At 37.9% G+C, this 13484-nt stretch overlaps 1 protein-coding gene across 1 annotated transcript in view; it reads left to right on the top strand.

The window, feature by feature from the left end:
- The window catches only part of CNTNAP5 (contactin associated protein family member 5), a 264255-nt gene that overhangs the window by 153654 nt on the left and 97117 nt on the right, over positions 1–13484 (top strand). The window contains exon 11 of the mRNA XM_079310955.1: positions 8612–8718. Coding sequence (XP_079167081.1) covers positions 8612–8718 — 107 coding nt within the window. The remainder of the gene's footprint in view (positions 1–8611; positions 8719–13484) is intronic.

Below are 13484 nucleotides of genomic sequence, written 5' to 3'. Positions count from 1 at the left end.
GATTTGCACTTCAGTACATTAGACTGGGTTGTCTTCAAATTAGGGAAGCCTTTTAGGTGTTAAGCTTGTCATTATCCATAAAGAAACTTTAAGGATATCCAGATCCTACTTTTCTTTAGGCTCAGGTTCACAAGCTTGCATAGATAATGCATGTGTTGCTCTCCCTGTCTACAGCTGCTGAGGTGCTTTAATCTGATTGCTGCAGCTCATGTTGATTTTGCACTGATGAAGCTCTGACTGGGTTGTCCTATTTTTACTTGGCTGGCACCTTGCCCTTGCTGTAGCAAATACTGACAGTACTTTTCAAGGACAACACCAGGGAGTTCAGTTCCCTTAAGTGACCTGGGGGAGAGGGGGAGGAAAAAACATTTGTGTTGAATTCACCTTGGCAGCTGGACGGATGGCACATCTTGCAGGACATCCTGGGAATTCCTGTGATGTGCCACGAGAAACACAAACCTGACTTCAGAAATTTTCTTCTGAATCCTGGCAGTGTCCCATCTCTGTAGCATCAGTGAGCAGACACAGGCACACACTGATGTTACCATCTTTATTAAATCAAGGCTCACCTGCATGTTCCAATTCTCCCAGCAAATCCAAATGGAGAGAGGGGCATGTGGTATCCATAATGATCACTGCAATGAGATTAGCATGTACAGTTTTAACTTCATTAAGGAGGAATATATGGACTTGATTCATAAGTTGGCTTCCCTCAGCTGCTTCAATTGTGGCACACAAATAGTGTCCTTAGTCCCTATTCTTTTATCCCTACCCATGTTTTATCTGGGAACATTCTTTATAGTGTTTTCTAAATAAATTAGCTTAAAGTGTTCTTTTTCCTTGCTAAATAGAGCTGACCTTTTAAAACCTGCTTTATGCCTATTTCATTTGAAGATTCTATTATATTTTATTATCAATTTTTACTTGTAAGAAAGAATATATTTTTTTACTTTTTCTTCCTTTACTTTTAGTGCTGAACTTAACATTGCTTCATGTGTTGTACTGTCAAAATGGGCCTTTGGGAAATTAATTACTGTTGCAGGTGAAGGGTGTTAGGATAAATCCGATAAAAGCATAGTAGTTTTTTATATTTCTTAACTCTCCTCTTAGATTTAATGTATGCCCTGCAGCAGAAGCCAAACTTCATATCATCCTTTCACCCCCCAGCTTGACCATGCAAGTAAAGAAATGTTCTAGCTAATTATGTCCAGTAAATTTTAATTTTTTTGTTAAAGCTCCAGGCTGGTATTAAAATATCAAACATTTAGTATTACATTTAACCCCACATAAATATCTGCAGTGCATAAATAAATATTGCAGAAAGAATAATTAAAAAAAACCCCAACCCCCAATTTGGCATTCATCCTTTTAATTCTCTGTAATTTTTCTATCTTCATTATTTAGCATCTTCTCTGCAGAAATTACAATTATTTTATAGTGCACATTAGTTTCTCTTTTCAGGAAATGCTCTTATGTTTTTCCTTCTTGGTTTTGTAGCAATGACTGGGATGTTTTTACATCACATTCCTTGAATTTGGGTGGTGATCAAAGCTGGAATGAGCTGAAGACATAAGAGGGGATGTTGTGTCCTTTTTCAAAATGTTTCTGATTTTGTGTAAATCCCAAGTTTGCTTTGAGAATTGCCCAACTTTGTCTCCATCCTCAGCCAAAACAAAGTGTTTGGACTGCACACCGGATGCTGGAATCCCCAGATCTAGATTTCTTTCCTTTAAATGCTGCAGGAGAGACTGGTCTGGGCAGTTACAGGAGTCTGATGGTCCAGATAAATAGTTCTTCTGATGTTTTGTTTCACCTTTAGTCCTGTGAGTGAAAATTTTCTCCTTATCTTTTGTCTCTTTTGGCTGTTTTAGGATTCAGTGGACAAATAGCTCAGGGCTACTGCAGTTTCACATCTTCTTCTAGTTTATATATTAATAAATGAAAATAGGAAGAAGTTTTTAAAAAGTTTCCCTTTCTCATGCTTGGTACTTTGTAAAACACTTTGCTTTGTGCTTGTTCAGCAAAAATTAAGATATTGTTAGAAACATATCTTTCTTTGTCACCATATTGCCCTTAGAGAAATTCTATTTTTTTTCTACTTCCTCTGTACTAAACCCAAAGCAGAGCACTGGGATGGGGTTTGGGAATCGAAAATGGATGCAGAAATGGAATGGGGAAGATATCTTAAATCCAGACTATATTACATGGTGGGGAATGAAAAAGGGAAAAATGTGTCTTAATGACTTAATGCCTTGTAATGATCACTATGCAGTGAAGAAAATAGTATTAGAAATAGAGGATGACTGTGAGACTCCCAGTCTCTTGGGTCCTTCCCTAAAGTATGCACCTATATCACAAATTAGACATGCTCACTAATGGAACTAAATTACTGGAAATACACCCTTGTAGTGTAATTTTGAAGTGTGATCTTGGAATCCTCTCAGTACCACACACATTTTAAGATGGAAGGATAGGATGCAGAAGAGCAGAGATTTAAAAAATTCAAACCAACAGGCATCCAAAGCCTGGGTGTTGGAATTAAAATTCCTGTAATTCTGAGGAGCATCCACTCATCTCCTCATATCTATTCTAATGTTTAAAGCAGCTGAATAATGCAGGTAATAGCAGAGCTTCTCTCCAATAGTTTCAGGGCTGATTGACAATGAAGTATAATAAAACCATGTAGCACAGTTTCCTGCTCTTGGACTGGGGTATGATCTTCACACTGTCAGATGCTCTTGCTTTGTGATAGACAGCAAAAAATATTTTTAAAAAGCAAATTCCCAGAAAAAAATATGCAGTCACAGTGAAAAATGCTATCTCTGAGGAGGGGGCAGTTTTCTAGACTTTGTTTTTCTTTAATTAGAATGAAAAGGAACGCTTAGATTATTTGGAAATTGCCAAAAATTCATCCTACTTTCCCTTTTTAACTGTGTTTTCCCTGTCCTTGTTTCATACATGCAATACCAGCTGCAGAAAATGACAATCCAGGGCTATGAAGTGTTCACTACTCTGTATAAATGCTGTGTTCCAGAGCAAAATAAAGACAGATGCCCCAGATTTATCAGTATCATTCAGTAATCCTGTCGAGGGGGCGTTAAAAATTGGTTAGAGCAGGGTGAATGCTTTCCTATAACTGCAGTGACTTCTACACGTGGAAAGGTGCTGAATTTGGAGATAGTTAGCTTTGTCCCCATGAGTGTAGGGTGGGAGAGGGAATTTGTCCTGAATGAGACCCCTGTGGAGAGAGAATGCAGTTTGAAAGTAGGTAAGGGGGTAATTTATTAGCTTTTGAAATCCTGCTTGAGTGTGGAAATGAGTTTGGGGGGAACCTGAATAGAGTTCACTCCCATTGCTGCTCCTTTAAAGTAAAAATCCATGGGATGTGCAATGCCACAGTAAATTAAAGGCCAGATATGGGGATGAAAGTAGAATATAATACCATATCTTTGTTTGTTTGATTTTTGCAGATGGCTTTTCTGCTTTTGCTTTGTAAAATTATGAATTCTAAATGGAACAGCTGTCTGTACAGGATGGTTTATTTGTTTTCCTTTTTTCTTTCTCAAATTTATTTATATAAAATCCTTTCTGCTGATGCTAAGCCAAACTGTCAGCACATTTACCTATATTAAAAATGTAGGTGTTCTAACAACAAAGCAATCAAACCTTAAAAGAATGCCTTTTATCTAAGGCACAGACAACAGGCTTTTTCCTACACCAGTGCCAGTCCCAGCACAACCTCCTCCACAGTTCTGTGCTACTCAAACACCCATGGGCTGTTGGCATCAGTGTTCAGATCTTTAAAATGTTGATCTCACAGTGGTCTGCAAGTGCAGGGTCTGAGAACCAAGGTGACCAACAGTGGAAATGATAATGTATTTTAGAAAACCTTTCATCAAGTTTTGCAAACCTTGCAAAGAAGAAATCCTACCTTTGCCATAAACTATTGGGCTTTTTTTTTTTTTTTTGTCTTGGTTTGTTTGTTTGTTTTTACATCAATTCAGTAGGATAGACTGGATGATTTCCATTATGGAAAAGATGAGTTGTCTGTTTACATCATTCTTGCTCTCTTTGTACTCCATGAGTTCTCATAACATAATACATTTAGAAAAGAAAACACTGATGACTTAAAAATAAAAAATAAAGAATGCCACAAGACTTTTTAGTAAGTTGCTGGTCAGTTTTCTAAAGTTGCAAGAGGAAAGAGAATTTGGAGTGTGTGGTGATTAGGAGTGAATGTCTACTGAGGAAAACCAGAGGTCTGAAGAGTGTTAATTCTTTTGCAGCTTGTTGTAATACTGCTTTTACACACTTTATCTCTCTTCCTCTGCTTCTGGTAGCTCTTTTTCCTTCCTTTAGTTAAAGACACCTAGCCCACTATTCTACCACAAAAGGACATCCAGGACAAAATAAGAGTGGGATGTGCTTTTGCAGTATTTTTTCTGATGCTCTCAGATCTTCATTAGTTATCCCCTCAGTAAACCTCTGAAGTTGTTATACATTGTCTATCTGGTAGCACTGCTAAATTTCTCTTTGAAATGATTGTCTGGTCTCCCCTTGAAGCCATTTCTTGTATCAAAAATAACCTTTGGCAAGGAATTTCCCAGATTTATGGCTCAGCACAACAGGGCTGAAATCAATGCTGTTGCAATTGGCCTCAATCTCTTGAGTTTAATGGAAAGACACAATTTTGCTAAAGCAAAATATAGTCTGTTACAGCAACACCATGAGTTCCATCAAACATATATGCCCACTATATGAAGTAACCTCATTTAATATTAATTTTTTAAAATTATAAATTGATTATCTGCTGGCTGTAAATAGGACGACATGCTGAAAACAAAATAAATTTGATACAATGTTTTAGACAATGCTTTGTTTTTAGCTAATCTTCCAAAATTTCACGGTTTTTTGCTATAGCATTATTGAGTTTTAGGGATTTAAAAAATGTGTGTATTTACAATCTTGATATTTCAGGGGTGTGCTCCTTTTTTCTTTTTCTCTGTGATGAATAGAAAGAAGAATAGAGTGAAAGTGCTGGATGTATTGTGCTGACTATAAGAAAATCTCAGAGGTGCTTATTGAAAGTACACTGGGTTTATTTCCAGTCAAGTGTAACATCAAATGTGTAGAGCTCCTTCAGCCTTCCCACTCAAGTAATTTTGCCATTGTTATTTCTTCATCATTCCCATCAAAGGCCCAAATTTCTCCCCCCTAATGTCTGTGCAGTTTATCCTTTGATTTCAAAGGAAGCACACATATGGTTTTGGAGGTGAATGTTTCAACCAAGGACAGTGAAGGCTTTTGTGCAGACTCTGAATATTGCTCACTTAGATGGCTAAGATGGACATTTTCCAGCTTGGCTGAATTTGGCTGTATTTGCTTCACTTATTTTTATTTTAAATAATATCATATATCATGTTTCACCCTGATATATGAATAAATGGGGAAGATCAGAGTCCTTGGTCTGTCACAATCCTTCTTAGGCAAATCCATAAATTTTCAATTGTCTCATTTATGTTACTTGCAAAAATTGCATTGAGTTGTTTGTTCATTTCAATTACAAATAGATCAGGGGCTGCCTGATGCAAATTTTTGTGCATGAAATGTTCTGTGATACCACTGCGTTTTTTGCTGAAAGTGTTTTCTTCTGTTGGAATGCAAATATTAATTTATATTTAAATTACATGTGTTTAAGTCCTTCAACATGAAGATCTAGGACAGTTCACAAATGGAACAATCTGTGACTTATCCATGCCTTGATTAATTTTAATTATAGCTATTTCTTAATTTTGAGTTCTCTCACAATTAGGAAAAATTTTGCTTCTAATGAAGACACAACTGCTCAGCTAGAATGGGATTATGGTAATTATTAGAGTTGCAAAGAAATTTGTTTCATAAGCTCTTAGAAGAGTTAGTTATCTGACCAAAAACAAGATAAATGCAGTTGGAGCTAATTAAAGCAAATAGACTAAGGAATAAAAAAGATTTAATTCCAAATTTATGAATATCATTAAAAGCTGACATGGTTAGTTTGACTTGCATTTTGTGCATTGTTGAGAGAAGAAAAGTGTTTGCATTCATAAGACAAGTAGAAATAAGAAGTGACCTTCAACTTTGTTAATTCTTTAAAGGGAAACTATTTTAAGGGAATAAATGTGGCTAAGCCCATAATGCAGGCCTTTGGCAAACCACAAATGGTTAGTAATTAGCTCTACTGCATTAGGTTAATTAATAAAAGGTAGTTTAAAGTAGGCAAAAAGCATATTTGTGCATTACAGTGATGATGTAAGTTATGATAATAACACAGCCCTATTCCTTTTATCTCTCCAAAGAGCTCTATTAACATCATGTGTTTCTTCTCACCAGCCTCCCTGTGATGTGAGTAGAGCTGCTGCTGTACATGTGACATAAAGGAATGTTTGTCACTAAACAGCAAGTGGAATTAAAGGCAGTGTGCTGAGGGCAAGGGCAGGCACCCCCAAAGTACCAACAGAGTAAATGTGCTCCCCCAGGTGAAATCACCTGTGTCACCAGTGAGCTCTGGGATGGAGCTGCTGGTCCAGGGGGCTGCAGGGTCCTGCAGGGCACACCACACACCCTGTTTGCACCATCCCAGAACGCTGCTCCTGCTCTCTTCAGCATGCACCCAAAGCTTTAAATCTCATTTCAGAACTGCCAGGAGTAGGTGTGATGGCAGAAGGGCTGCCTGGGCTCTCACTGCACCAGCAGGCTGGTGAACTGATAGATAATTGCTCAGAATACATTAAAAGCCAAAATCTCATCCCTTTCAGAATTCCTGACTTAGTAAGTATAGTGCAAACCCAGAGGTTTTGGACTTCCCCTTTATTTCTTTCTTGTTTTAGAAACAAGACACTCTCCCCCAGCAGTGGAAATAGCTTCCTGGAGAGCTCAAAAACTAGGAATGTAATTCTCATACTCTATCCTCATTTGAGCTTAATAATTAATAGAAGACGTGACAATGACTTTTATAAGACCAATATATCTTAAAAATGTTTCAAAAAACATTACAGATAGTTATAAATAACATGCTTTCTTCTTGAATTCCTTATTTCTCTAGTATTTGAATAATAAATAATTACTGCAGTAATTGAGCAAGCATTAATAAAAAATAATATTTCATGTTAATATCTTTATATTGTATTGTAATATAAATATATAATTCATATTATTACCTTTATAATTTTATGTATAATGGTATAAAGAATGATCAAGTGAACCTGTGCTCTGGAATGAATCTTAGACTCACTGATAGAGATGAATAGATGTAAGTTTGTATGAATGAGCATTGAGCAGATTGAGGACAAGAGGTTGTTTTGAAAGGCCTCTGGGCACATGAACAGGTTCCTTTGGCTTCTCCAGGTCTGGCAGCTCCAAAGAGCCTTGGACTCAAGTAAATTGACAAAAACTTGGCTGATGAGGCTCAGAAGGCTGGTGAACATGGCTTTTAGTGACATACAGGTTTTCTGCTTGCATGCATGGAATGGGTGTTAATTGTAATCTGGAAGAAACAGATTGAAAGCCACTGCTAAAGGCAATAGACATACTTAAATGCAAAAAAAATTACCTAAGGATGAGATGAACTGCAAGAAAGCCACATTTTCAGCTAGAAAAAAATCAAGGTAGCATCAGTGATTTCACACTAACACCCTGGAAAGATCTGGGCATTGAAAGAGTTTTGGAGCTCAAATTACAGCAAAGCAAATCCTAATAGAGTTTTGTAGTGTAAAGGATAAATTGATTGCCTGTTTCCTCTCCACCCACCCATCACAATTGAATCAGCAGTATAAACAAGTTACTTATTTTTCAAAAGTCACACATACTGTGTAAAAGAGATTAATGTAAAGTAAGAGGGGAAAAAATAAAATGAAAAAAGGCAAATAAGAGAACAATCTGCTTCTATTTAAGCTGGTGTAACACCATTGCACTGAGTGCTTTTATACCAGGGGAGTTCAGATCAGCATTCACTCCTTGTCCTGGAGATTGAATTTATCTCCCACAGCTTTTATTTCTGTTCATTTCCTGAGCTGCATGCTGTTGTGCCTCTTTCTTCTTTTAATAATTTGTTTCACAATAATACTTCAGAGGCACACCAACTAAAATGAGGAAAATAAGAGAATACAGAACTCATAATTGAAGCATATTTTTCCTTTCACTTCAAAGATTTGCATGCTGTTAGTGTTACCACAAATGTAACTCAGCCTAATTTTGATAACAGTGGTGCCTGTTTAATCTGAGAACAGGGGACTCTCCTTTGGAACAAGATTTCAGTAGCATTTTCACCTGCTACTTGTCTTGCTCTGTGGTCAGAAAGTTCATGGCATTTTAATTGCTAACAAGTGGAATGTTTTTTATTTAGAGTGATCTTTACATATCTTCTGGATAGCTTAAATGTTGTTTTCTTCAGTGCTTGGACATGAATCACAAAGAAATAATTATTTCATTACACAGCAATTGAACCCTAGGAAATTCTTGCCTTAATGAGGAGTTGAGACAATTCAGTTGGTTCTGATTTTTTTTCTTTTCCCCAGCACATTAATTTGCAGAAATATTTATAATTGCTAACATTTTTTAAACTGTCTCAATTTAGATGTCTACCCAACTACTGTGAACATGGAGGAAAATGCTCCCAGTCCTGGACCACCTTTTACTGTGACTGTAACAACACAGGCTACACAGGAGCCACCTGCCACAACTGTAAGTAAACCCACATGCAGTTTTCATTTTTGTTATATCCACATCATAATCACAGTGGTCATTAGACATTAAGTAGAATTTATCTTGGCTAAGCTGATTTTAATCTGTGTTTGGTGATTTAAGTCAATTTTACCACCCTGGGCTTTGGCTTTAGATCATATGAAAGTCCATGTTGCAAGAACCCAGTCTCTGAAAGTTTATGATTTTGAAATTTTGCTGAACTGTTTTTTTGGCTTCTGCTATTAACAAGAGTACAGGAACATTCAGCTACTGAAATCCACAGCAAAAGGAATATTAAGGTGTTTTAAAGGTTAAAAAAACCCCCATCAAATTGTAGAGGCACAAAATGCTGTGAATTCTGTTAAAAAATAGAAAGGAAAAGCCAAAATAAAGCCTCTGCATGCAGCTGACGAAAAAGGAAAATAGTAAATGAAGGTAAACTTCCAATTCTAACAAAGGAAATAAAAAGAAAAAAAACAGTGAGTAAAAATAACAATTCCAGGAATGCAACTGTAACCACTCTGGATGCTTGATGAGCACTTGGACCGCAGATAGAATGACATTGGTGAGATGGATTATTTTTTTTCCTCTGTTAAACTAAAAAGCAGAAGAGAAGAAAAGGTACTTAGTGGTTTGAAGCTGAGAATATTGGCAGCCATACTGTCATTTTGGAGACTTTAATGGTTTGCTAGTTAACAGTGAAAGCATTTGTGGGGTATGCAGCTGACAAGAGAGTCTGTTGAGAGATCTGTTCACAGATTTGTCACCTGAACTTTGCATTGTAAACACAAAGGAAGCTGAAGGTTTTGTGTGGAAATCATGCCAAGCCAGATGAAGAAGGAAATGAAAAGGCTGACTTTATAGTTCTAAAAAGAGGGCTTACTTTCTGTCCATTGCTTTTGTTGTTCCAAAAGGCATCACAACTCTTCAAAGCTCGTAAGTCCATAGCAGAGTATTTACAGCAGCTGATGACTGGTACAGAACTAGGTGGCCAAATCAGGTGGTGAGAAGGGAGAGGCTCCTTGGGGACAGAAGAGAACTGTCACTTTTGACTGTCAAAGGTGATTAGGGACACTCAACTCTGGGCTACATCTGTGCTGTTGTATTAGCTTGGGGCCTGAGTTCACTGTGTCTGTGCCAGCTCAGTGTGGCTTCTGTCCAAAGGAGACCATCTCATTACCACAGAGAACTGGTTCATGACTAGTTTTCCCCACTGCCACTTCTATGGAGCTGGTGAAGCCTCCTGCTTCTGACAACTCGTGTCTGCACTTCAAAGGCACATACATAGCTGCACTTATTTAAGGGTCAGTGATGTGAAACTACTCTGAAAATTTTCTTAGGAAGCTCTTGTGTTAAGCTGTGCACACATGTGATGTACAGCTATTCACCTGCTCCACTTATTTACAACTGATTTATCAACAGCTAATTTGATTCCAACTAGATTGTGGAGCCAGCTACCCTGTGAGCAAAGCAGAGCTGATAAACAGCAGCATTAGTCTGGAGAAATGCATTCATCTACTTGAAATGTGCAGTGAAACCAATTCAAAGCTGGTGGGCAAGCACAGACTGTTGATAAGAAACTTGCAGAACAAGAGATGTTATCGCTTTCAGCTGATAGTGGTTGATGTGCAGGAGTACCATTTAGCAGGTGTATGAAAGGCACAGATTTGATCTCAGCATAACTCCAGAATATTCTCAATCTCTAGGAAACTCTCCAATCATGTAATTCAGTGTAGTTCTATCAAAGCAAAACATCTAATTTTGTATGGTCTGAAACATTACCTCAAGAGATTTTTATTTTTCTAGAACACTGGTGCTGACAGGCCTGAAATTGAACTTGCACCACTTTGGAGAGGCTATTTCTGTTATTAAACTGCCCTTCAGACCCAAATCCTTGCAGCAGCAATGGAAGGATTTAGCTGACAATCTGCTGCAAGCAAAACAGTGTGAATTGTTTCAGTGTTGGCTGGATTTCTTTTTTGTCTGAGCTACATCACTGTAGGTTTTACCTCATTTTAGTATGGTAAGAGGTGCATGACACTGGTTGAAAACCATAAAAAGACCCATTCTTTATCATGCTTTTAGGAAGAACTGCATGACATGCATTTGCAAGCCAGATTTAATTGGTTTATGTCTTACCACCTCAGACTGGGAGATCTTACCATTTTAAGAACTCAAATCTTGAGAGAAATTTCCCCTAACTTACTGCCATAAAACACGAAGTGTTGAAATACATTTTAGGATTGGTACATAAAGAGTCTTATTTTTAGTTCCATATCTTCACAGACCACACTGGATCCTGCTGTGAGGAACAGCTAACAATACATGCTGTCTCTTCTCCAAGGAGTTTGCAGTTAAGTTTCTGAGGGTACAAAAACATGCTGGCACAGGTGATGGGATGCCAGAAAGGCTTCATCAGCATCACAGGTGGCAGTTTCAGTCTGCCAGGTGCATAATTATTTCTAGGCTTTCTTATAGCAAAATAGTCACAAGGTAGAGATTAAAAAGAGGAAGAATTTGAGTGCTTGCAGACATGGAGTGACATGGGAGAAAGCAATAATGTGCTTGTTTGGAAAATTTAAGGCTATGGCCAGAGGAGTTTGACAATTTTGACAAGGCAAATGTCAGAGTCATGACAGGTAAAGAGGTTGGAAATGTGCCATGAAAAGCAAAGATAAATAGTTTACATTTGATGCAACATAAGGGAATTAGACAGTGTCAGAAAAGGACAGTAAGTTGATAGAAGACACAGCTGGGACAGTGTTTGCGAGACCATGTCAGATATGTGGGACAAAACTGTGTCTGGCATGTTTGAAAATGGGTAGTTGAAATTCAAGATGTGTGGATGAAGCAAAAGTGTGCATCTGAAGATACATGGAAAGAGCTACCTGGCTCGGGACATGGTCTTAACATAATTTTACTAGATGCAGCTACTTGCCTGCATACCTCAGGTATCCTCCTGTTCACTCCAAACCCCTTCTGGTCCTGAAAGCTCCTAAACTGCCACAGGATGTTTGGCAACGTGCCTGGTCCAGATGAGGGTCCACTACTGAAAAGGATGTGGTCCTGTCCCGTTAAAGCCTTGTTTTGTGGCAGCCAAGTTTCACACTGAAGTGTCATCTGGTCCTGCTTCCATTCTCCTTTTCTCTGAACTTAACTGTAAATGCAAGTAAAATCTTGCTACAACCTGTATGTTTTCTGGATTTCACTAGTCTTGCTATTTTCTAGCGGGTTGTTTCTTGCTTATTGCATGATGCATGAGCACATTTCTTTGTTTAGCAGCAGTTGATCCTCCTTTTTTAGCTGCCACAGGGAATTTAATGCTTTCCAAGGCTTTTGTTGTTGTGGTTTGTTTTTGGCTTTGGGGTTTTTTCCACTTTTGAATTTGCCTCTCTTCATTACATCTTTCAGTGCAGTTCACATCTTCTCCCTGGCTAGTCACAGCACTGATGAGCACTTGTGTTTCCATCTCTCTGTAGCTGTGAAACCCCAAAGCAAATTCTATGCCTTGCTCTCACCAGTGCATGTGGATGTGCAGTTTCATGCTAAGTGTAGAGCTGGTGCTGACTGTCTCCAGATGCCCCTTTCACTGCCCATAGTTTGGGAAACCAGGAGTCATGGAATAACCCTATAGGATATAAAGCCAACAGTTGGCAATTTGCATTTGATTGTGTAAGAGTTTTGTTGTGCCTTAGTTTCTCCACCTCTGTTGGAAATAGGATCCTATTTGCAGATATATTAAAAGGTGTGTGATCTCTATCATCTTCTGAAATTGTGTGGGCTCTTTCTTTTGCAACTTATTGCTACTTGAGCTTATCTGTAGCTGAGACCGTGCTGTGAGGATACAATCACATTTCAATCTCTAAAATGTATGGTTTTGCTTTTTGCTTTATCTTTTAAATGTGCCTTGCATAGCTTGCATTTAGATGGGTTGGAAGATGAGCTCAGCTGAAGCCTTTTGGCAATAGATACTTTCCCAGTTTCTCCAGTGTGGTGGGTAGCCTGCTGATCTGTCAGGTATTGGAGTAGTCTGATAAAATCCAGACAGGAGAGGATCCATTATGTAACCACATGTGTGAACGATAACAAACCAGATAACAATGTAATATTCATTTTCTCTTCTCCTCCTTTAGATACAAACACTGATGTTAGTACAGGGGAAAAGGCCTGGGTGGGACTCAGCTAATCTATCTTTTGCTGTCTGCTACTGTGACATCCAAGTTAAGATAGTGATCTGGTCTCTCTCTATATGTTAAAAGGAGTGTGAGCTGCTTTCAGAATTTAACTAATCTCACTGTGGCGTAGGGTATCCATGGAAAGGTCATGGACCACCTCTGAAGTCTGTCATCTGTAGGGGGATGCTGTCCTAGCTTGGACATAGAGTAGGCAACTAAGGTGGGTCAAATTTATAGGTGGGAAGAGAGATAGAGGGAAACCTAGATAAGTGAGTTACAGATCTTAATTTATATCTATCTATAGCTATATCTGTATCTATATCTATGTCCATATCTATATCTATCTATATAAATTAGTATATGTTTTAATTGGAAGTGCAGAGTTTAAAATCTGCATAGTCATTCCCCTCATATTATTAATTCCTGTAATTATCATCTGATAGTAAGAGCAGTAGACCAGTGTAAAATGGCCCTGAGATACAGAATGTTATAACTTTATTGCAAGATAATGATTAGAAATCTTATTTTTCTGTGAGTTATCCTAGTCCTCTAGAAAGTCTCATCTTGCCCTTCTGTATTTCTACTATTTTC

Source organism: Erithacus rubecula (assembly GCF_903797595.1).
Source record: "Erithacus rubecula genome assembly, chromosome: 8".
Classification (NCBI taxonomy): domain Eukaryota; kingdom Metazoa; phylum Chordata; class Aves; order Passeriformes; family Muscicapidae; genus Erithacus; species Erithacus rubecula.
The sequence above is the reverse complement of the archived record's forward strand: the minus strand, read 5'-3'. Positions and strand labels throughout refer to the sequence as shown.